A 25,183-nucleotide genomic window follows, 5' to 3' on the forward strand; every position below is an offset into this window, starting at 1 on the left:
TCTCGTTTACTGCTCACAAAGCCTTAAGCAGAAGAATGATTACTATCAGCATTTTACAGAAGAGGAAACTCAGTTTGGAAGAGTCAAGTAACTGCCCGCAGCTAGAGAGAGAGAGGCACGATTCAAACCCTAGATCTATCTGATTCTAAAACCTGTATTTTAGACAACTTCCTGCCCAAACCAGGTTGCCCGCCCACTTTGCGCCTGCATGTGGCAGGAAAATCCGTCACCACAGGGAGCATTTACAAGGGCAGTATCTTCTGCTGTTGCCGGGGCGAGGGAATGTGGGAGAAAGCTCACCTAAGTTCTAGAAAATGCCATCATTGCCCAATCCTCACTACTACCACCACCAACCAATCCTGATGTTAGTCTTAGGCATGCCGCTTTACCCTCTTCTCTGCAATAAAAGATACGATTCTGTTTCCCCAAGAGGAACGGTGACATTGTAACAGACTCTTCATTTCGCTCGAGTCCCTCCCAAACAAAGAGATTAACTAAAGTGGGAGCCCCACAAGGCCCAAAGCTCCACAGCACAGAGTTTCATGCCATTCCTGGCCCGCTTACACCTCACCGCACCAGGGGACTGAGAGGGGCCTATGCTGCAGACGCCAGAGGTAAGGAGACCTCCCTCAGAATCACTGGAAGCCCAGGTGTCGACCTCACGCACATTGTCATTCCCCTGGCTCACCCCCAGCCGGGGTCTCTGATGTCACAGTCTTGACAGGTGGCCACTGTCCTGCAGACCCACCTGCTGCTCAGAGCCATTCTCCAGAAACCAGCCACGGCTTTGCCCCCAAACTACCACTCCTCCCCCAGAAGTCAGCCGTCACGTGCTGAAGGTCACCCTGCCTGTTTCTTCCTCTTTCCTCTCTCCCACCCCTTCTTCCCGTTTTCCAAGTTCTGCCTCATGTCCGGCTTCCTCCCTTGCTCTCCACTGGCTTCATCATCTCAGCCGAGCTCCTGCCTTCCCCAGCCCACCCCACCCCCGCCCACAGAAAACGTGGTGTCCTCCACTCGGCTGGCAGATGTGGGGTGTCCGAGAAAAGCCAACCGTTCAGACGCACGCCCAAGAAACAGCACACTCAGGGTACGGCTGGAACATTTAAACGCGGCTTAGTTACTCAGTGAGCAGACCGAACTTCGTGCTTGGGACCCCAGCAAAGCAGGGTGCAAAAACACTAACGTTTGTAAATAATTATATATGAGATGTTTTTTAAAGCATCAAAATAGTTACCATAGCAAAAATCAGAACTTTGACCTCCTCCTTCTTTAGGTTGCAGCTTGGTCTTTCCTGTTTAAATCACAAATGGGAGGGATGGGTGGGATGAGTGCTGAAGGCTCCTCACACCTTCAGACAGGCCTGCGGGGGCCACGGAGAGGTGGGGAGTCTGGGCCGTGGGCGCTGGGCCCAGAGCAGTGTCTGTTACCTTTTCCATGCGCTCGATCAGCCTGTCCAGCTCCCCGATCCTCTGGTCCTTCTCCTCCAGGCTGATTTCCGCTGCTTCCATCTTTTTATTGGCTTCTTCAATTGCTTTCAGAAAACTCTTGGTTTCTTCCTGCAAAAGAAACACACTGTTCTCAGCACAGCCTTGGAGTCCCGAGGCTGCTAACTAGGGTCCAAACAGCGCCGACCTTGCTAAACCATGATGTCTCTCTAAAAGCAAACCCCTGGGGCCTAGGAGTGTCATGAACTCAGATCATGAACTCCCATGATTCTGGCTCACCTGGAAAGAAGGAAACATCGTGTGGATTTTTAATGCGCCTAGTTCTTTTTTTCTCCTTTTCCCCCCTGACTTCTTATGTCTAAGAAAACAAGCCTGCAAATGTTATTTCTTCCTTGACTGGATGCTCAAAGTATCAGTGTATTTGCCGACAATACAAAGGGAAGTAGGGCCATGTCTGGAATTGAACGCAGAATGCCTAGACCCTTTCTCCCATAATGCAAAGCCCCAACTCGGTCAACCATTTAGCACACTGACAAAGCCTTAAGAACACACGATAAGGCAGCCACGGACTCCCCGCCTTCAAGGAACTTACACTCGCTCCTGGAGAAGCCAAGATGTGAGCGAGGTGTGCAGTCCCACTCTAGTAACAGGAACAACAGAACACCACAGCTAAGAGCAGAGGGTGTGGGCTTCCCAAACCCAGAGGCCACTCCTCATGAACGGCAAAGACTTCATGCATGGCGAGCGCGGCACTGTCAAGGCTTTGCAGGAGCTTACGGAAGAGCAAGCGCAGGAGGGCATTTCAGGGAAACAGGAGCAAATGGAGGGAGAAGGGAGCACAGCAGCACGCAAGCCCGGGGCCAGCCAGGAGACTGGCAAGTGGCGAGTCCAGCCAGAGAAAGGGGTGCATTCAGGGGAAGAGACTGGGGGCTCTTCAAGGCAAGGAGGGAGATGAATAGAGGGAGGGAGAAGTGGGGGAGTGAGTAAAAGAATGAACACCTTGACCCCCACCCCCGTTAGAGTCTGCTGCCTCCCCTCCAAGCAGAACCCTGCTACCTCAGCCTCCCCCACAACCACGGACGAATGTTCTCCGGCACATCTCCCGCAGCTACGACATACACACCAGGAGAGCCTCCTTCTCGGCGCTGTGCTTCCGCTGCTCTTCCTGCAGCTTCTCTTCGTACTGGCCGTACAGCTTCCTGGTCATCTCCCTCATCACCTCGGCGTTGGCCTCCTGGGAGGATTCCACCTACAAAGACACGCATGTCAGAGCTCCGGCTTTTGCCGGCTCCGGGGAACCAGCCCCTCTCACCGCGGGCGTGGGGCAGGTGTGGGCACGCAGCAGCGAACCCCGGATTCTGCCGCGGGAGACCGAAGCAGCAGGAGCTATCAGGAGGGGGACAGCGGGAAGGGGGGTGGGTGCGCGGACGGGTAGAAAAAGACAAAGGGGTACTTCGCCCTGTGTTCTCAGGACAAAGACCCTCCATGTGAGTGAATTTTTCAAAAGACAGAAACGTACGTACGTATTAGCCCTGTCCCCCCAGTTCAGCCACTTTTAAACTGAATTTTCTTAGGGCACGCCCGGCTGTCTCAGTGGGTTAAGCGTCTGACTCAGTTTCGGCTCAGATCATGATCTCAAGGTCATGAGATCGAGCCCCATGTCAGGCTCCACCCTGGGCGTGGAGCCTGCTTAAGATTTTCTTCCTCTCCCTCTCCCGCCCCCCCCCCCGCCCTCCTACCATCTCTAAAAAAAAAAAATATGAATTCTCTCTAAAATGTGTCCACATTTCACTAACTTCTTAATCCCTTTCTTTAAGGACTTTTCCTGTCTAATGTCTTTTGATCCTGAAATTTTATTATCTTTTATTCTATCAATTTTAACAAACCTTTTTCTCTGGATAAGATTTCCACACCCTAGTTAACCTCAAAAGCTGTGCTTTTTAAATTCTTGAGTATTCTGTTGAGGGCTGAAAAAAAGATCACTACGAGTAGGATAAGCAATACAATTTAAAAATTTAAAAAGGTTACCTATTGAAGGAAGGAGTAAGAGACAAAAGGGGATATTACAGATATAGTCTATTTCTGAATATACTGTTTTGTAGATTTGACTCTGAGTTAAGTAAATCGTTTATCTGTTATAAAAAAATTAAATTTCAAGAAATTACCTACTGAGACCATTCAATGGGTAAAGAATAGTCTTTCCAACAAATGGTGCTGGGACAAATGGATAGCCCCATGTGAAAGAATGATGTTAGACACCTAACACACCATAACCAAAAATTAAGCCAAAGTGGATCAAAGATTTAAATGTTAAAGCCAGAACTATAAAACTCCTCCAAGAAAACATAAGGTAAATCTTTATGACCTCTGGTGAGGCAATGGTTTCTTAGATAGGGTACCAAAAGCGCACATGACAAAAGATACATAGAAAGACATCATTGGTATTCAATATTCAAACTTCTGTGCTTCAAAGGATACCATCAAGAAAGTGAAAAACCCAGCGAGTGGGAGAAAAGATCTGCAAATCACATATCTGGTAACTTGTAAAGAACTTTTACAACTCAAAAATAAAATATCCAATCTTAAAATGGGTGAAGCTCTGACAGAGATCTTTGGGAAGACTTACAAATGACCTGGAAGCACAAGAAATATGTGCCACATCATCCGTTATGGGGGACACGAAACCAGAGACACACTTCACGCGCCCAGGACGGCCACCAGCCATGAGGCAGCCACAAACGCTGGTGAGGACGTGCAGAAATCAGAAATCTCACACCGCTGGCAGGAATGTGAAATGGTGCAGGCGTATTTCTAGACTACCTTCCTACTGTCTGGCTTTCTTTCCCCCCGCCATGTGCATATATTAAAATTTAGTTATGTCAGAGATGTGGGGAGGCCTCTGAAGGCAAGCTGCCCACAAGGAGCTGAAGCTGTCCCATTAGTTACACCGGCCAACCGTCCGCAGGAGACACTGAAGTTCTGCTCATGGAAGAAATCTGGAGCCTGCCTTTCCATACGTTTGTGCCTTCCTAAATACTGCGTCTAGAAACATTCCCGCCTGGTCTGGGGAACACTCAGCCGGGCACTCCTAGTGCCTGTGTGGGCCCAGCTCAGCAGAGGAGAAAAAGCCAGCAGTACTTTCTGGCTTTTCCAGCAACACACCCCTTTTTTCCAAACTCTTCTTCAGACATACAGTATATGAAATCATAAAGAGACGAGCTGCCCTGTCTGAAGTGAAGCAAAGAGGAGCTGATCTACTCTCGAGCAATCTGGTCAGGGTGGTTGTGTCTGGCCAGGCGGACTGTGCAGGCACAAATCCATGGGGCGATCACAGTGACGACACGGGGTAACATGGCAACCCCTCCCCCCGTGAGGCAGCCCCACGGGTGGGGGGGGACCACACATCCTGTTTGTCTCCCTAACCCAATTCTTTTTTTAAAAAAGCTTTATTTACTTGAGAGAGAGAGCAGGGACATGTGAGCAGGGGGAAGGGCAGAGGGACAGAGAGAGAATCGTCAAGCAGACTCCCCGGTGAGCATGGAGCCGATGCAGGGCTTGATCCCACGACCCTGAGATCATGACCTGAGCTAAAACCAAGAGTCAGACGCCCAACTGACTCAGCCACCCAGGCGCCCCGCCCCAACTCAGTTCTTCATAGCACCACCCTCCAGTCCCAAAGGTATTCTGATTTGAGCAACAGACTGTGCGGAGACACTACCTATGAGGCCCTCTCCTCTAGGACTGCCTAATGCTGTGCTGAACTCACTCTGAAAACCAGACTTAAGCATGAAATTCTTCCAGGCAATAATTTATTGAGCGCCTTCTCTAAGCCATCCCTGGGTCTGCTCCTACCGGCGGGTAGGAGATCAATGCGCGCTTCACATTCTGGGAGGGGTCCTAACACCTCCAAGGCACGAGAAGCCCCGTTGAGGAACAGGCGCAGCCTGGAGGACCAGAGGGACACTGCCCAGGTCCTCGGTCACCCACGGATCTTCTTCCCGCGTGCTCCCAAGCTCTTTATTCTTACCCCACACACAAAGACCTTGAGAGTCAGAGAAAATTTGAAGAGTGAAGCTTCTGAAGTCCCAGACCTGTGGGCCCCCAGTGCCCTCTCCGTATGTGACAGCAGTGCCATGACGACGGCCTTGGCAGCCCTTGAGGCCACTGGGGCCGGGGCAGGAGGGCCCGCCGGGGGCATTCACGGGGCCCCCCAATCTGGACTGACAGCAGTGAACACAGAAACCCCCTTGGTGCCCTCAAGCAGGGCCCTGCAGAGCTGGCCACAAAAATGTGGGCAACGCCAACTAGGAAAACAGGAAAGGAGAAGGAATTACTGAAGATGGGAAGAGAGAGGAGAAAAGGGAAAGAAGAGAAGGGTCGGGGAGAATCTGCACCCCCACACTCCACCTTCATTTTCAGCAGCTGGTTTTCAACCTGCGCCACCTCCAGCTGCCTCTGCCTCTCGCGCAGCTGGCCCACGGACGCCTCATAGCTCCGCCGCAGGTCCCTCATCCGGTCCTTAATGTGGCTGTTTTCCAAAGTGACATCCACCAGGGTTTTCTATGGACACAAAAAGAAATCAAAACCAGATCCGGCGATGTGAGTACACACGGCCAGAGACGTGCATGGGGACATCCCTTTGCCATTAACCACTGAGACGGAGGTCAGGCCCCGGCAGCTGCAGGCCACGATGCTGCCGTTCGAGGGGCTGAGGGTCCCCCCACCACCGTGGTCAAGAGGTCTGGGGCTCTGCGGCAGGGTGGCCGGCAAGCCTCCCCTCGAACACCCCCAGCCTCTGCCCACCCCCGGCTGCCACTGCTTACGATGGATGGAAACGGACAAATATGGAGTCTTTCCAAGGAAATGTGTTCATGATGCATTATTTCACATCAAGAAAAATGGGTTTTGAAAATAGTAAGGACAGAACAAATCCCATTTTGAGAAGACAAATGTACAAGCAGTTGTTCAAATGCATTAATGCAGAGAAAATTTTTTTTGAAGGCTAGGCTGAATCTCACCGAATCCCAAATACACGGGGGTCTCCAGGCGGTAGGCTTGGGGGGGGGTATTTATTTCCTTCTCTGTTTTCTGTATCCTTCATGCTCCCGCAACAAAATCAGAACAAAACGTGTTTTGGAGAACGGAGATATTGCCCTGTCTCCCTACAGGGGCTGCCGCCGCAGTGCTTGTGGACTGCCGGCGAGCACGGGCACAGCACGGAGAGGCGCTGGTGGCGCCCCCAAGTGCGTCACCGTCCCCTCTCAGGCAGAGAAGGGTGGCGATGAGGGGACACCAGGGAGCGGAGTGTGGGGACTCAGACAAGTGCCCGAGAAGCGTCAAAAGCCTGTTGACTACTGCTCCAGGCCACCCACTGGAGCAAGAACAATTGGATGTTGGTGGCATTAAAGCTCTGGTTCCACTTGGCTAAACCCCCCCGCCCCGGTACAGAGAACGGCCTCCACAACCCGGGATTCTCACCGCCGGGGACTGGGTTATGGCCACCATCTACCCGCTCCCCAGGCTGTGCTCAGCTTTCGGTCAGATGTGGAAACTCCAGTGTTGGACCCATTTTCTTTTTATTTTTTTTTATTTTTTTTTATTTTTTAAAGATTTTATTTATTTATTCTACAGAGACAAAGACAGCCAGCGAGAGAGGGAACACAAGCAGGGGGAGTGGGAGAGGAAGAAGCAGGCTCATAGCAGAGGAGCCCGATGTGGGGCTCGATCCCACAACGCCGGGATCACGCCCTGAGCTGAAGGCAGACGCCCAACCGCTGTGCCACCCAGGCGCCCCTGGACCCATTTTCTAATACCTTTGTCCTCTTTGTGGGTGATCAGTCCCTGAAGCTTACCTGAGTCCTTAGCCACCCCTCTGGATAAAAAGCCTCTCGCTCCTAAACCTCCTTGAATCAGGAGAAAGGATTTTTGATGGAGGCACATCAATATGAAAGAAACTACAGAAGCCACGTGGAAGCAGAGAATGAGAAAATAATTTGAGCTGCAAGGGGCTTTAGAAACCACCTGGCCCCACCAGCCACTCTCCAAGGCCCACGGGCTTTACAGGTCCAATGCTTGTGCTCGTGAGCCTACATCTGGACCCAGAGACCAGGGTTCTGGTCCTGGCTCTGCTACTAGCTAGTCACCTTGTTTAAGGCATTTCTCTCTGCTGACCTCGGCTTGTTTATCCATAAAACAAGCGGACTGGAAATCATCTCAGCAGTTCCCTTCTGTTCTGACATTCTGTGACATCAAAAAAAGAGTCTGGTCTCATGGTCAATACTAATGAAAATGGGCCAGTCCGGGCAATGGGAGAGGTCAGGGCCTTGCAGAAATAAGAAGCCAACTATCTTCAGATGCACTTGAATTTCCTGTCTGTGATATGGTGCTTTCCTTCCTTTTTCTCCTTCTCCTCCTCCTTTTTAACAATAATTTTTAATCATTTCATGATAAAGCTCCTTGGTCCGCCGCGGGCCAAGAGGCTGGACCATAACTAGAAACCAGTCAGGGTACCTGGGTCACGGCTGACCCTGTTCTAACAGCTGACCTCACGGCCTGGGGAGCCAGCAGGATGGCAGATTGGAAGTACGGCAGGGAAGAAAAACCAGAAAGACAGTACCCGCGCCAGCCAGGTCTGAACTCAGGTGAGGTGCGGCACCTCCCAGGTGAGCAGGAGTGAGAAGACGCCCAAGAGAGAAGGAAAGGGAGCTTTGCCAATCCCCCTTGATGGCAGAAGGAAGGGAAAGCCAAGGCTACTGCATAAACCAGACCCAGAGCAGGGCCAGGCCTGAAGCCAGGGGAAAGTGGGCATGCACTAAGAAGGACCAGGAAAAGGGTGAGACTCTGAGACCCCCCCCCCAGAAATGGCCTCCCAGACAAATCCAAAGATGACGCCCACCCGGGCCCACTGTTGCGCCCAACTCCGTGGTTGGCACTATCGCCGTAACAGCTGTTACCAGATGATATTCGGTTCATGGGGAAGTGGATGATCCCAACACGAAAATTTGTTTATCTGATAAGTTATTTACACAGAACTGGGAAGGACAGTAACAGCCATAGGACCTTTAAGAGGAGTGTAAAAAGATAAGAGCCAAATGAACTTGGAGGAGAGGCAGAAACTATTGTTTGCATATCTGGAAACTAAAGTCAAGGGACACTGTTTCTGGTGAATGTAACACGCTGTTCTGAACACGTTCAGGTTAATTTGCATAGGAGATGCAGGACTCGGTTGCAGGACAGGGTAAGAGTGGGTGGCACTGGCCTGGTGAGCTCCCAGCAAATCAGATTCCTCCCGACAGCAATCCTCCGAAAGCGGGCTGACAACACACATCTGCAGGGTCCTGAGACTTCCTGCTTCCCTGTCTGGGACTATGGGACATTCTTTGGCTTGCATAGGATTTCTTCTCTTGTGAGATAATTTCTAAATTAGGCAAATGTGCTTAGCAGCCTTTGGGAGTTCCCCGCCATGCATGACTACAGGGTGTCTGTGACTGAGTCTGCCTTTTCCGTGCCTGGGTGGAACTTCCCGCAACTAGGGCTGCAAGGAGCAGGGGCTGATGTGCTCTTTTAGGCACTGACACCTGAGACCACTTGGGCACCTGTTGGAGAAAGGGACGCCGCTAGCATGGAGCTCAGGATCTAAACTTCCATTTTAACGAAGGCAAACACAAACTCAACTCAAAGGTTCAGAGCCTCCACTTGGAAGCACTTCCTTTCACTTCCTTCACCTGCGTCCTGGCGGGGTCTTTACTGTGGCCATGCTTGGAGGATCCTGCATCATGATCTGAAGACACCCCGTGACTTACTTTTCTAGACAGGCATAGGGCCCACACCTGGTTAGGCATGCCTGCCCCGTAACAGAGGGCACCCAGGCTGGCAGCGAGCGATGAGTACCTGCAGGCCGATGGAGTCCGATGTTAAGGCTGAGTTCGTGGCGTTGAAACTGTCCAGGGCGGACGACTGTGTCTGGATGTGACTCTCGAGATACTCCTGCTGAGCCTGGGAAGCCTAGACAGATGATGAGGTAGTTACACAAAACCATATACACACACAACGAGCCTCAGTTAGGCTAGAACCTTCTCCTGATATTTCAAGTAGAGCTTAAGATTACAGAGTCAACATCTGCATGACCCAGAGGGGGGAAAGAACAGAACACTGTTCCTTCATGCGTTCCCCGCGCAGGGCCTAGCTGGGTCCTCGCAACAGGTGCGGCAGCCGGAACACCCCCTTTCTATGGAGGAAACCGAATCCGAGGAGTTCAGGGATCTGCACACCAGCCGCTGGGAAGAGGCAGAGCTGGACCTAGAACCCAGCTGGAACATCTTCTGCCATCTTGCTTTCTACTCTCCGCAGGAAGAGCATACGTGGGGCGCACGCACTTCTCAAGCGCGGTTAGGGGCTGCCGCTGCTGCGGGGTGGTCTTTGTTGGGCGTGTGTGTTTGGCATGTTTGAGACAGCTTCCTCAGAGAGAGTTCCAGCAGTCTCAAGCCAGACCTTCAGGAAGCGCTGGCTATACCGCAGCGGTAAGGGCTCGGGGTAGGCTCAAGGCGGGACGCCTGCGGGGTCCGCGGGCCTGCAGAAGCAGCCAGCAGCGACGGTGCTGGAGTGGGCGGTGCCCTGTGCGTGGGAGGCCGAGTGGAAACAGGCCAGGCCGGAGCGGGCGGCAGGCTCACCGAGCACGGAGAGCCGTGGGCATCCGGCCACGGAACGTGGGCGGGCCTGGAGCCGGAGCGGACTGTGCAGACGCTTCCACCACCATTCCCGCTCGGGGGAATGAGGGTGTGCCCGGGAAGGTGCTGGAAAGCCAGGGGCAGACGTGTTCGTGCATCGCCTGCAACTGCAATCCTTCGGCTTTAATTACAGCCGTTCTTGTGTCGGTGTCCGGCAGAGTAAACCCGCACAAGCAGGGGAGGGCTTCGCAGACCTCTCCCGCGGGCCGGCCGGCGAGAACGGGCTGGGCTAGGCGGCTCATTCACACGCCGCAGCCCTGTCACCAAGGCGCTGGCTCTGGCTTACGCAGCCCAACCCAAGCCGAGCACCGCCCAGCCCAGCCACGCTGAACTCGAAGGCACGACTGTTGCAACTGTGCTTCCTTCCGGCAGATATTTACCTCGATGGAAACTCTGTCATATATACATGGGCTTTTTTTTCTTCAACGTTATGAATCACAAGTATAAAAAATTTTTTTCTCACAAGCATTAGCTTGTTTAAACCAGATGAATGTTATTTTTTCTTAAATTCGAAAGTAATACCTTCACACAGTTCAAACATTTACAAAATATAAAAGGTAGACACTAAAATAAATCAATCACCCCTGTCCCATCCACTCAGATACCACCTTGCCAGCTCTGCCCCCCAACCAAGAATCACCGGGGTGGGGGTGGCGGGGAGACTTAAGCCTTAAGCAGACTCCATACCCAGCGCACAGCCCAACGCAGGGCTCGATCCCACAACTCTGAGATCACGACCTGAGCCAAAATCAGAGTCTGATGCTCAGGTAATGGAGCTACCCAGGCACCCCCTTCTTCTTTTTTAAATTCTGCGTACTCTATTGTAGAGTGGTAATTTATTTTACTTTCCCCTTCTTGATGGACATTTAGGTTTCCAGTCTTGTTACTATTGCAAACGATGCTGGATAGCTAAACTCGTACGTATGTCTGTCACGTGTGAGAGTTTACAGAATATGTTCTTCAGAAGAGAACCGCGAAGTCACAGGAGAGAGGCCCTTGTCATTCTGTAGATGCTGCCAATCGCGCTCTCTCGCAGGGCGATTCAAAATTACATCCTGTGCAGCAATCTGCCAGTTCCTGCACAGCACTGCTAAGACAGTGTCCTGTCCACTCCTACAGGGACGCCAGTCTCATAGGTAACAATTACATCTCAGGATGGTTTTAATTGGAATTTCTCTTATTGAGAAGGAGGCAGAGCCTGCTGTCAGACATGTCAGAGCTCTCCATCCTTTTACTCGAAGTTATCTATAACACATACTTTGCCTATTTTTATGAGTTGTGGCCTTTTCTTCTTGATGTCTGTGCACTCTTTAAATACTCAGGAAATTGGCCTGCTGTCTAGGATATGAGGAGCAAATCATTTTTGCTAGGTTTGTCACTGGACTTTGGTGCTTTTGCCAGCACACGTCTTTCATTTCACTGTAGTCAAAGTTACCAAACTTTTCTTTTGTGGTTCTTGGGATTTCACGTCAGAGTAACAAAAAGCCTTCTCCATCCCAAGAGTATAAAAGAACTCACACATGTTTTCTTATGGCACTTTTAAGTTTCATCTTCAGCATTTAAGTCTTTGATCTCTTTGGAATTCATCCAGATAGAAGTCTGTCATGACCGCATATAAGTTGTTCCCACAGCATATATTGACTGGTCCACTTTCCTCCTTTTATTTGAGTTGCTACATTTATCACATAGCGGCATACATTTCTGGGCTTTCTTCATGGATGCTTATTTATGTGTCAATATGATACTGTCCTAATCTTTGAGGCTCTCTCAGTTTCTTGTAACATTAACAGAGCTAGTCTTCCTCATTGAATTTTTTTCCAGAACTTCCTCAACTCTCCATGTTTATTTTCTGTATACTTTGGAATCATCTAGCCCAGTTGTAAAAACAACAAAATAAAAATCTGTTGGTATTTTTATTGGGTTACATTACATTCGTACATTAACCTGAATAGTACTGACATCTGACAACGTTGGCGCTTCCTGTCTAAGCACATGGTAGGTCTTTCCTCTTGGTACAAATTACTCCTAGATATTTGGTAGTTTTCTGTTGCTCTTATTTCTTACCAGTTGTTTTGTTTTTTTTTTTTTGGTATATTGAAATCTGTTTGTATCAATTTTTTTACCCTACCTTACAAAATTGTTTTTTATAGGGTTTTTTTTCCACAGGCTCACTTGTGTTTTCTGGGTATATAATCATGTAGTTTGTAAGCAGTGACAGTTCTACATTTACCTGTCCAATTTTTATGCCTCTAAATTCATGTCTCTTGTTTAATTCCAGTGGCTAGTCTCTCAGGTACAATGTTAAATAGTAATAATGGCAGTAATAATGGCAGCTGACTGTGGAGGGAATGCTTTGAATGTAAAGATTATTCTTGCCACAAAAATATCCCTTTAAGTAATAAACTTAATTCTGTGATGAAATTCCCTCAGTTCATTTAAAATAGGATTCCATTTGCAAAGAACATCATAAACTCAAATATGTTCAGGCACCAGCCACTTGGAGTGCTAGACCCCACCACCCTCCATATTTCCAAGTCACTGAGATATGCACTTACTGACAATTCCTGGGTGAGCTGTCGAATCTTCTGTCTCATTTCGTCATAGTCTCCATACATTCGCTTCCTTACTTTTTCCAAAGTGGCTCTCACCTGCAGATGAGATGCTAGTTAGAGATCAAGCTATAACATTTTCATGTGAAATTTGCTGAAACCCTAATGACAGGAGGGCCCCACAAAAAAAAAAAAAAAACAATTTTAAGAACATGCCAGCTTAGGAGATGAAGGGATAAAATCACTCTTAATATCTAGTTAAAAAGACAAGGGAATTATCCAAATGATACCAATTAATAAATACACATTATGATTATATATGATTACAATTATTAATAAAGGTTAATTACCCAAATAATAAGCTCCAAAGAAAAAATGGTTTGTTGAAATTTCCTATCACCTATCAAAACACATCCAGGCAAGATATACCCTTTTTCTGTTTACCCCAAAGATACAGACGTAATAAAGAGAAGGGCCATATGCACCCCAATGTTCATAGCTGCATTGTCCACAATAGCTAAATCGTGGAAGGAGCCGAGATGCCCTTCAACTGATGACTGGATTAAGAAGCTGTGGTCCACATATACAATGGAATATTACTCAGCTATCAGAAAGAACGAATTCTCAACATTTGCTGCAACATGGACAGCACTGGAGGAGATAATGCTAAGTGAAATAAGTCAAGCAGAGAAAGACAATTATCATATGATTTCTCTCATCTATGGAACATAAGAACTAGGATGATCGGTAGGGGAAGAAAGGGATAAAGAAAAGGGGGGTAATCAGAAGGGGGAATGAAACATGAGAGACTATGGACTATGAGAAACAAACTGAAGACTTCAGAGGGGAGGGGGTGGGGGAATGGGATAGACTGGTGATGGGTAGTAAGGAGGGCACGTATTGCATGGTGCACTGGGTGTTATACGCAACTAATGAAGCATCGAACTTTACATCGGAATCCGGGGATGTACTGTATGGTGATTAACATAATATAATTAAAAAAATAAAAAAAAGCTGAATAATGATAAAAAAAAAGATATACCCTTTTTCCTATCATGCATTTTTATACATAGGAAACTTTTTTTATTTTTATTTTTTTAAGATTTTATTTATTTATTTGACAGAGATAGAGACAGCCAGTGAGAGAGGGAACACAAGCAGGGGGAGTGGGAGAGGAAGAAGCAGGNTGGAAGAAGCAGGCTCATAGAAGAGCCTGATGGGGCTCGATCCCACAACGCCGGGATCACGCCCTGAGCCGAAGGCAGATGCTTAACCGCTGTGCCACCCAGGCGCGCCTAAGTAGGAAACTTTTAACAAGTCAACTCTATAAACGGGTGGCTAGGAGAACCAAAAAACCAAAACCAAAAAGCAAACTCTAATCTTCCCTGTGTCTGCTCTGACCACCAAAGAGCAATTAAATGTCTGGAATATACAGTAGGGAAGTCTGTGTCTAGAGAGACCATAAATTTGAACATTAGTTCCTCAGTAATCACCAATAATACACAAGGCACAAAATATAACAAAGGTCAGGGTGATCCCCTGAACACCTGTTCACACAACCACTGAAGTTTCTCTATACTAGCACTGCCAAAGGAGTAACCAGGTCCTTAAAAATTTTATAAATAAAAACACAAAACCTTGACCCCATCTCCTCCCTTCTTCTGCTGCCCCTCTGACTGATGGAGAGCTCAGGGGTCCTCAAATAGAAAAGAGGTCTCAAGGAAGCCCTCTGCAGAGAGCTCCAGAACTTCATCACAGGAAGGCCCGGAAGGCAGCAGTTGGTTGGAATGAGAGGCATGTAGGGGACAGCATGGGGGGAACGTCACCTTGAAGCTGTGTCTGCGCAGTTAGCGCATGGTTTTACATCAGACTGCATGTTTATTAGGGGCGACTGCATACTGGTGACGATTTCGGCAGCAGGGCACAAGTCAAGGTGCCAAGCCCTCCCTAAATGAACCCTGATAACAGAGTCTACTTTCTTGCTGTTATCTATAATCATTTTGAGGAAAATGAGGCCCAAAACACAACTCTTCACTCTGGGCAGACAGACCGTCTTTCACGGTGGCCCTGAGTTTACGCTCACGCTGCTCACCAGCGGGGAGTGCACTGGCTCTCACGCAGGGTGGCAAATACTGCAGGAAGCCAACCGGGCAGAGTCACTCATGGCAAGAGAACCAACAATCCCACATACATGCTTAGGGACAAGCAGGCCAGGGATGGATCTGAAGTTGGCTAGAGCAGGTGGGACCTGGAAATTAATTTTAAGTTGCAGGTCCCCGTGGAGGCTGGTAATTCAGGTCAGAACCACCCCTGGGCCCTAGGCACACGTCATCGCTAGTTCACAACCAGCCTCCACCTGCTGCTTTTGTCTTGGGCAACTGGCGACTCTCAGCTCTGCTTCCGAGGCCCACCTCCCTGAGGTAGAGGAGAAGGGACTCTTTCCATGAGAAAAATACTGGCGGCTAGGACTGTTCAAGTTGCTTCTATTTAGGAAAATCAGGAATGAGACACTCTGAATGATTAAAAATTATATTTGGGGAGTAGGATGACTGGGGATTTGAGGCTGGGGGTTGTCACACTTGTCCTGTGCCTTTGTGTGTGTGGTTTTGCCTTTTCTTCATTTTCTCTGTTAAGCATTTATTATCATTTTTAATCAAGACAAGATGTTTTTATCCCTTTTAATTATGTAAGTATCCAAATCTTTCAGGACACATGAAAGAAGGTGCCCAAAACAGTTATTATTTTTAATACTCGATATGAGATGTTCTTTTAAAAAATCCACACAAAGGCTGACAACATCACTTTGTGTCTCCTCCGCAAACACACCAAATAAATAGCTGGCAGTTTTGACTTTAGGGGTCCCTTCCCAACCTCCACAATCTATACAGGAAAAAATGGAAGATCACAGAGAACAAAAGCTTGACTGGGCCAAGCACAGAGGTGGACGTTGGACTGATGTCTGGGGGGGTAGCCCACTGCCCCACGCTGCTCTGTTGCTCACGAGCACTTTCTGGTCCACAGGCTGGCGCTCAGGCCCCAACGGCGTCAGAGTAACTCATTTCCTCTCTATCTAATCACGCTGATTTGGTCAACGAGGGCATTGGGAAGCCAAAGAATCAAAAAGAAATGGAGATAAATGGATAGATGGATGGATGGATGGAGATGGATGAAAAGAAAAAATTTAGAAGGAAATGTTCCTTAACAACTGTTCTGGTTAAATTGTAGAATTATGGATGGTTTTGGTTTCTTATACATTTTTGTGGTTTCCAAATTTTCTTGAAAGCGTGTAATTAAAAAGAAATGTAGGGGCGCCTGGGTGGCTCAGTCATTAAGCCTCTGCCTTCAGCTCAGGGCGTGATCCTGGCGTTGTGGGATCGAACCCCACATCAGGCTCTTCCGCTATGAGCCTGCTTCTTCCTCTCCCACTCCCCCTGCTTGCATTCCCTCTCTCGCTGGCTGTCTCTATCTCTGTCAAATAAATAAATAAAATCTTAAAAAAAAAAAAAAAAAGAAATGTAATACTAAACACAAAGAAATGACATTGATTGGCCTGAGGTGGACAGTGTCTACAGTGGTTGACTTCTCAGCATCTGTTTCGACAACGAATTGGTCTGAAACAGCCATAATCCCATTCCCCTCGCCAGGGGATCCATCCAGGGATGGAACTGGGAAGGAGCATGTGACCCAATACTGGCCAATGAGACATAAGCAGCAGCCTAATAAAGGGCCTCTAGAGGAAACCAGACACAAGTGGCCTCTTTTCTTCCTCCAGACACCATGATATTTTCAGATGATGCCATGAGCCTGAGGCTGAAGGACAGAACCAAAGGAAACTCAGACAAGTCGGACTGTGCCTGGACATGTCCTGGCGAGAGCCCACCTACCCCTATGTTTAATCCTCACATGAGACAAATTTCCTTTTCGAGTTGCCATCTCTGTTCCTTGCAACCAAATGTACACACTTTTTGAAACTCACGTACTGGGCCTGGAGTATCCAACATAATAATCAAAAATCACTTAAAAGGCATGGAAGATGGGGGTCATTTGGTCTCCCGGGCATCCCTACTTAGTCACCTCCAGCAGTTCACTCTAGACCTTGCTGCAGAATTACATCTCCACCTTTAACATCACCGTGAAGATATGTAGAAACATTTCCATCCAAGACGGTCAGGCTGGGAATTCTTCCAAAAGGCCTTATCACATTCACGTCAATGCTTCCAACGCCACCGTCCAGCATGCTACAAAAGGAGTATACGCAAAACGATAAACATCCTTAAATGACTCACGTCTCTGATGTAGTTCATCTCTTCTTTCAGCTGGTTGGTGGACCACCCGTACACCACCATTTCTTTCTGCTCGTTTGGATCTGATCTCCGCACCACGCCGTAGACAACACCCTGAGGAAGTTTCCTGGTTGGCTCCCCATTGCTTAGGTCAGGATGCTTCAAGAAGGGAGAAAAGAGGAAAGAAAAATGACTGTTTAGGCCTCATGGGAGCAGCTGTGATAAGAGGTGCACTGTGTATGGCCGTGCAGGCTGCGTCGGCACTGAGGAGCCGGGTGGCAAGGAGAGGCCGGCGGAGACCCAGCCCCCTCACCCTTTTCCCGCTTGTATGTGGCTTGGGCCAAGCCAGCCTTTGCCCTAGAGGAAGGGCATCTTTCTCAAATTCCTACTGAAGCCCTATCCACCCACCTAATAAGAGGGCATCTGCAGGGCCCCACTGTCCTGGAAAGGCACCCTTCTCATTCTCAGGAAGGTGCCAGATGGACCTGTGTTGTCCCTCATGACAAGAGCAAGTGTCGGCACTCTCGCAGTCCTGGTACCCTGGTAACACTGCTCCCCCCCCACCCCCCACAGCAGTTCCTCTGGATGCCTTCAACCTCATCGCTAAATACATCCCCTTGAAATGCACGAGGTTGAGATACTGGGGGAAGAATGCTGGCTGCCCTCTGGCAGCCAGATTGTCCCCTGAGGGTTAGGACCAACCTGAAGCCAGCTCTGAGCAAAGGAGGGGGGAGTGGTGAGTACACAACCTCTTATGATCATTCATGAAATGTTTCTGAAAAGCCAGGCAGAGGCAGCATGACTTCACTCCAGAACAATCTTCCTGCACCTTAATTCCTTCACCTAAAGCATTGACCAGTGTCGAAATGCAAACACCCTTGGGAAGGGGTAACATGTCCAAGTCCTAACACACCTTTACAGAAAGAAGGCTCAAGAAGCCAGAGGAAGGGAAATTAAGATTTGCCCGTAAGCCAGATATGCAACTTAGCACATTTCGTTTTTACAACCACTCTGTGACACAGAGATGGTCTTCTCCGCTTGACAGCTGAGAAAACCAATGTTCAGAGAGGTTCAATAGCTTGCTTCCAGCCACACATCTGGGTTCGAGACCAATTCTGTCTGACACCAAGTAACCCCCCCACGCTGCAGGGTTTGTTAGGTGCAGGGGGACAGGGTAAGAGCCCCCATGAGGGAGAAGGAAGGGCAGGACAGAACCAGGGGCTGAGACTTCATAGACAAACCAGCCTACGCCCAGTCTCCCCTGGGGCTGACCCTGGCACCTTGACGATCACAGTACAGGAGCCTGAATTCCATAATGGCAGCTCTGATCTCCCAATTTCGTTTATTTATTTACAGAGACAGAGAGAGAGAGAGAGAGAACATGAATGGGGCGGTGGAGGGCAGAGGGAGAGAGAGATTCTCAACAGACTGCTCTAAGTGCAGAGCCCGATGTGGGGCTTGATCCCACGACCATGAGATCACGACCTGAGCCAAAATCAAGGGTCAGATGCTTAACCAGCTGAGCCACCCAGGCACCCCTCCCACTAATTTTTAAATCACCTTTGCATAAATTCCTTCCATGCACTTGCAAAATATTTTTGGCATACAAAACTGTACTTTGCATTTTAAAATCATTCATTTGTGGCAGAATAAAAACTTTATAATCCCATTCAAAGTTTATCAGTCTAAAAATATACATGTCAAATTATTAACAGTAATGAACTCTAACAAGGGGACAATGTGGTGGGGGAGGGGTACTGGGTATCAGAACATCTTTCAATTCTTTCTTTATACCCCTTTGTATTGCTTGTCTGTCTAGGATGGGAGCTTTAAACTAGAAAACAAAACACTCATTGCTTCCCACCCTTCTGTACATATTTCGCAAGAGATGGGATATGAGGGGGTTGTGACACTCTGTTTTTGCTTCCAGAAAATGATTCCATTTGAGGCCTTGGCACTTGGGTCCCCACAGGCACTAATGCAACTCTTGAAATCTGTGCATCAGTTTAGGTGAAGAGGCTGTTCAATGGCTGTTGGTGGGGTGACAAGCTGGGATTCCAGACCCCGGCTTTCCCAGACGTGTAATTAGGAAGAGGAAAAGCTCTAATGAAACTCCCGGCATACCAGGCAACAAAAGCTTGCTCTTTCAGTCAGACTCCTCCCAGTTCCTGAAAAACAAGATGATGAGGACAGGAGGGTTCCGTGAAAGGCATTTCTGCAAAGCAAGGGCTTTCCCAGATGGGCTGGCTTTCAGGAAAACGCTCAGGTGGCCGCATACAGAGGACCCTGCCTCCCTGCCCAGTGGCGGGACGAGGACCAGCACACAGTGGAAAACACACACGATGTCATGGACAACATGACAAGTCTGTGAAACACGGCTCCAGAGGTGGTGGCTCTAACAGGGACACACGTGGAAAGATATCAAAGATCCATGAAGTTAAGAACAGTCATTTCTGTACTCTTGGGTTTTGTTTTTAAAAGGTATGTTTCTGTGTATAAAACATCTAGAAGGATGGAATCCAGACTTTTAATGCCAGTGGCCTCCGTTAAAACAGGGTTTCATTTTTTCCCTTTGGGCTGTCTGATTTTTAGCCAGAAAAAAAAAAGGGGGGGGCATTTTTGAATAACTTTCATTTCAATTTTCAAAAAACTAAAACTAAACCATCACAAAGCCGGGACTAAATGAGCCCCAAGAAGGGCCTGGCACAGGGCCACCTGCACGGGCCGTTCCATGCAGAGGGGGTCCCCGAGGCAGAGCAAGCAGCAGCTGCATGGCCACAGGGAAACGGAGGGATGTTTGGGAACAAAGAGCAGGGGGCCCGTATTTGTTGTATTATTACGCAGCACCTTCTTTAACCCTCCCAGGAACCCTACCACATTATTAGTTCTTCAAGGTGGCGACACTCAAGCACCCGAGTACATCTTCCCAAATCGAAGCTCTTCCCTCCAACCACAAAGTCTTCAAAGTACTTAAGAGTCAGGAGTGAAACTGCATCTCACGTCTCCCTGTGGCAGCCCAGACCTCAGGGGCAGGGAAGCCAAGAGCCGGGGCCCCAGTCCGGTCGGGGCCACTGGGAAGATGCAGGCTCAGCATGGAGGGGCTCCTGTCCAACCTCCTGGGCTCCATCTCCCCCCCACACCCCCACCTCCTTTCTGTTCCTTTATCCAGTCAACCTCCCCCTCGTCACAGGCCATTACACGGACCATTCCCTCTGTGTGCAGTGCCCACTGCTGGGCTGAAATATCTCTCCCTCAAGGACGTCTTCACTCACCCTTCCGACTGGTTAGATCTCCACACCTTCACCACAAGCATGACAGAGTGACTATTAGTATCATCCCATACGTAAGGCCTCCTCGCCTATCCACTGGGCCTTGTTGGTCTTCTTTTCCATCATAATCCCTGACACCCAACAGCGACTGACACTTAATGAATTTCTCAATAAGTATTTGCTGGAAAGGGAGCTTTACAAGTTGGAAGAAATTCTGGGGACTTTTCCAGATTATGTAAATACGGTCCAGCAGAAGGGACATCCTCTGCTCTTCTTAGATGGAGGGCAGGGAGCTGATGTCTGCCCTGGCCATAAAATCTCTCTCCAGAGGAGTTGCAACGTTGACACTGCTATCATTCTGACAAAATGTCAACGCTTTCTGTGAAAAACGGGAGAACACAGAAAAAAATGGAAAGAGCTGACATTTTTAGCACAGTGCCTGTGGCGGCATATTTTTCCTCTCAGGTCCTTTAAAGTATCTCCCTATAAGATAAATATTAGTTTTTAAGGCATGATAACAGCATTGTGATTGTATTAAGAGATAGCCTTTATCTTTCAGAGAAACATGCTTAAATATTTATGATATCTGGAATCCAGGGCGGAGGAAGCAGACGAGAGCACAGAAAGGGCAGGACCAGAAAGGGCAGGACCGAGCCTGGGCTGAGGGCTCTGGGGCTGGGTGAAGGGTCAGTGACTCATCACACCAGTCAGCCTCCTTTTGTATATGTTTGAAATTCTCTGTAATTAAAAGTTGGTTGATTTTTTTTTAAACTTCTTTCTAATGCTGCTTGGTATTAAAATATCAAATTCTTAAAAATGTACTAGGCCTATGAAAAGCCTCCTGGGCATGAAACAAGACTAGGCCAAACTGCCTCAAAAACCAAAGTCCTAACAAATGCCCAAAATGAAAAGAAAGTCAGCGCCACAGAAGGGAGAAAGTACCAGCCAACTGCAATGCATCCTGTAACCACCGCGTGACATGCGGCGTAATTAACAACGGGCTAATCAGAGAAACAGAGACACTCTCCATTAAACCGTCCCCTGGGATGTACTCATGTAGTGGAAAGTGCCTTGGAAAGAAGGAGAAACTACAGAAAAGTAACTCCACCTAAATTCCTGCCACAAGGGCCTTACGGCTGCTGGAGAGCCAGACCATACTTCCCAAACCCCAACTCAGAACGTATGATCTTACACGAGATAAGCTCCGGAATGCAGGGACGGGATCTGCCGTAGTCACCGTTTCATCCCAAAACTCAGCATAAAGAGATGCTCAATAAATACGTTCCGAAGGAAGGAGGGAAAACAGAATATTTGGAATTGGGTCGATGTCAGAAGATGTGGAGCACCGGTCATCCAAAACCCTCATCTGTGCAAAGGAAGAAAATCCTTTGGCCAAGAAGGGTTCTCAGCGAAGAAATCCCAGCAGACACACACAGTTTAACATAAATCCAAACTGATGGCGGGAGACTGCCACAGCCAGCCCCCCGCCCCCGGCCCCAGGACGGGCAGCTGGTCACCTATCCGGTCTGCCAATATGCCTTAGATGGACCACTACATGAACTAAATGACGTGCAAACTAGAAGCCAAGTTATTTCCCAAACTTCTTGCTTTGAACCTCTTCTTCCAGCCAGAGGGCAGCAGCTGACCCAGGGAGAGCTGAGCGTGGAGCAAGGGGCGTCCTACCCACCTTGCAGGCAGAGGACCACACTGTCAGGAATGTGCTCTGACTTGTCTGACCCGTGTGTCCATCCCAGCAAATCAGGAGTCCCGGGTCATGGCTCATACTTGACATTGTTTTGTCTCCTTGTGACGAAAATGAACACTACAGCCAGCCTGAGAGGCCTTCCCACAGCCTAGGAGACAAACAGGGAGGGGATAGGCAGACCAGTCCCCTCAAAGAAATGGGTATCTTTGGCTTATTAAGGTATTTGTTATTTCTGAGAATCTCACAGACCAAAGGCACCATTTTATATAAAATAATACACTCGTGCTGGTACAAAGATCAGTCATTTTTATTGCTTAAAGAGAAGGAAAAGAAAAACTAGGCAAGCAGAAATCCCAAAGAGAGTTCTAATAATAGTATCCTGATAGGAGGTAACTTCTTAAAGCCGTTACCCTCTAGCTTCTATGCAGACAACAGCTGGTTAGGCCCAACAAGCCCAGGGAGAAAAGAGATTATCTGGAGAGCAAAATCAGGAACTTCTTGGCTGGAACCCAGTCACACAGTACACACGTCAGGTAACCTTGACTGATAAAACACAAATACCCTCCAGAGACCTTCCCTGATAAGAGAAAGTGTGAGAGTTGACGTTCCCATGGCAACACGGCCATGGCGCAGACCCAAGCTGGAACGGCAAATCCACCGGTGCACTAGCGGCGTGGCCTTGGGAAAGTCACTGCCCAGAACTTCGGCGTCCCAAACAGGACAAGGGGGATACCACCCCCCACTTCAGAGGGTCGCTCTAGAAATACAGAGAAGAGGATACCTAAAACCCCACGGAGGCTGCCGGGCATCCTAGGAGCTACTGACAGATTCTATTATTAGTGGTAGCGTCTTCCCATTTCTGAGTATCTGGGATCCTGCTGAAGTCTATGCGTTTGTCTGGATGTTTCTGTCTGTCTGCCTCTCTCTTCTTGGGTCTTTTTACTGTTTGCGGTGTCACAGCCATCAAATCGGCCATGACAGTGAGATGTTCACCCCTCAACTGGCCTTGTTGCTCTTCGTAGGGTGACAATCACAATCTCAGGAGGTCAAAAAATGGAGAAGAACTGTGTAGTCCTATGGGTTTGCAAACGGTACCCCAGCCGCCCTCGGTGTCTGACAAGGCTGGGGCGGGGGGTGGGAGGGGGAGACTGCTGAAGCAGCCGGCGCAAACCACAGCCACTAGGCTTTCCCTCTTTTACTAACAGACTTCCATATATGTTCAGTTGAATAAGGAGTTCCACAGCTAAAGAACCTTGGAAAAACCCTGGCTCCATGCTAATACCTACATTTGCTAGAAGAGAAAACTGAGGCCCAGATGACCTGCCTGGCCCAACCTCTATGGTGGTGGGTGAGGGAACCAGCACCAGGACCCAGGCCTCTTCCCATCCTCTTGGGGCTGCTATCTCAGAGAGCACACGGAGTCCTGCATGCCATCAGGGCAGTCTCAGCGCCGATCCGAATCCTGGCAGCACACTCCCTCACCTGGCAACAGCCCATGCTGTTGTATAAACAGTCACGCCAAGGACAAGGACTCAGCATGCTTACTCATCTAGGGCTTTTAAGGGAAAGGGGACTATAAAGCTGAATGGCAAGGGTTTGCTCCTTTCAAACATTATACTGGGCTATGAAAGTTCCCAACTTTGCATACATACACACGTATCTGCTTTCCCTCACTGGAGTTCTTAAAGATCTAAAGAGACCGCTTCTGTAAAACCACAGGTTACTAAAGACACCCACGCGGGTGGGATGTTAACAGCTATTGAAAATATCATCTGCTTCGGGACACCTGGGTGGCTCAGTCAGTTAAGCACCTGCCTTTGACTCAGGTCATGAACCCAGGGTCCTAGGATGGAGGCCCACGTAGGGCTCCCTGCTCAGTGGGGAGCCTGCTTCTCCCTCTGCCTCTGTCTGTTGCTCCCCCTGCTTGTGCTCTCTCTCACTGACAAATAAATAAAATCTTAAAAATATATATATATCATTTGCCTCAAATTACTTTGTCACTTTACAAAAGACTTCACGATCACACGGACTCAGAATAGCAGGGCTCAAGTTGTGCTCACTAAAACTCATGTATGCAGTGATACCCTGATTTAGCTGATAAATATGTAATAGCTGGTGTTAGTTCTCTTACTGCTGTGTGTTGTCTAAGAATACACTGAATGGGTAAATACATCCACGAAATTCTTTGGAAATGATGGGGGTTAATTTCAACATTATCTACACCAATTTGAATTTTAATGTTCAACAATTTTATAAACATTCTATTCCATATTTATCACTTCCTCAGTATGAAATGTGTAACCACAAACTGAGAGCACTTCCTCTCCCATATTTTTAATGATTGTTAATATATAAACAAAAGCCCACAGTTAATTTATCTGAGTTGTTAATATAATTTCAGATAGCATTCTCAAAGAAACTAGTTTTGGGCTGAATTGTGTCCTGAAAAAAAAAAAAAGTTATGTTAGAGTCCTAACCCCCAGTACCTTCGAATTTGACCTTATTTGGAGAGAGGGCAAATTAAAATGAGGTCATTAGAGTGAGCCCTAATCCAGTATAATGGGTATCCTCATAAAAAGGAGAAAATTTGGATACATACATACACATACATACATACACACACACACACACACACACACACACACACACACACACACACACACACCGGGAGAACACCACATGAAGACTAGGGTTAGGAACCCACACACCAAGGACTGCCAGAGCCGCTGGCAGGTGTAAGAGGCAAGGAAGGATTCTTCTAGAGCCCGCAGAGAGCGCATGGCCTTGCTGACTGACACCTTGATCCCAGACTTCTAACCTCCAAAACTGTAAGCCAATACATTTCTGTTGGTTAAACCATGCAGTTCATGGTACTCTGCTATGGCAGCCCTAAAAACTAAAAAAACAAAAACAAAAAAAAAATCATAAGTCATTCTTGAAGCACGTACTATGAGCAAGGCAGGGACCTGGGCTCTGGGAGACAAAATAAAAAGGCATCACCCATTGCAAATGGCCCTGAAGGAAATACCTATGAGGAACAAATGCAAGAAAACACAGCCCTTCTCGCTGGTCATCAGGCGATGGGAATGCGAGGTGCCTCACGAGGCTCTCACACAGAGAGGGTGCGGTCAGAACACCTAAACATGAATACCCAGGTTCCATTCCAAACTGTCATGCTCCTAGACCTTTCTGGGGATGTCTATTCA

General features: G+C 48.3%; 1 protein-coding gene across 5 annotated transcripts in view; it reads right to left on the minus strand.

The window, feature by feature from the left end:
• The window catches only part of MYZAP (myocardial zonula adherens protein), an 87,079-nt gene that overhangs the window by 46,221 nt on the left and 15,675 nt on the right, over nucleotides 1-25,183 (minus strand). For 2 of the 5 annotated variants that reach the window (XM_034660921.1, XM_034660922.1), the window contains exons 3-9: nucleotides 17,007-17,162; nucleotides 12,727-12,819; nucleotides 9,336-9,449; nucleotides 5,853-6,005; nucleotides 2,569-2,694; nucleotides 1,428-1,556; nucleotides 1,235-1,291 (exon numbers count right to left, since the gene is read on the minus strand). In XM_034660921.1, coding sequence (XP_034516812.1) covers nucleotides 1,235-1,291; nucleotides 1,428-1,556; nucleotides 2,569-2,694; nucleotides 5,853-6,005; nucleotides 9,336-9,449; nucleotides 12,727-12,819; nucleotides 17,007-17,162 — 828 coding nt within the window. Of the gene's footprint in view, nucleotides 1-1,234; nucleotides 1,292-1,427; nucleotides 1,557-2,568; nucleotides 2,695-5,852; nucleotides 6,006-9,335; nucleotides 9,450-12,726; nucleotides 12,820-17,006; nucleotides 17,163-20,275; nucleotides 20,448-25,183 lie in introns of those variants that run through there. The other 3 variants (XM_002920672.4, XM_019801205.2, XM_034660924.1) reach the window with 2 other exon arrangements.

The sequence above is a fragment of the Ailuropoda melanoleuca genome, chromosome 5 (assembly GCF_002007445.2).
Source record: "Ailuropoda melanoleuca isolate Jingjing chromosome 5, ASM200744v2, whole genome shotgun sequence".
In the NCBI taxonomy this organism is placed as follows: Eukaryota; Metazoa; Chordata; class Mammalia; order Carnivora; family Ursidae; genus Ailuropoda; species Ailuropoda melanoleuca.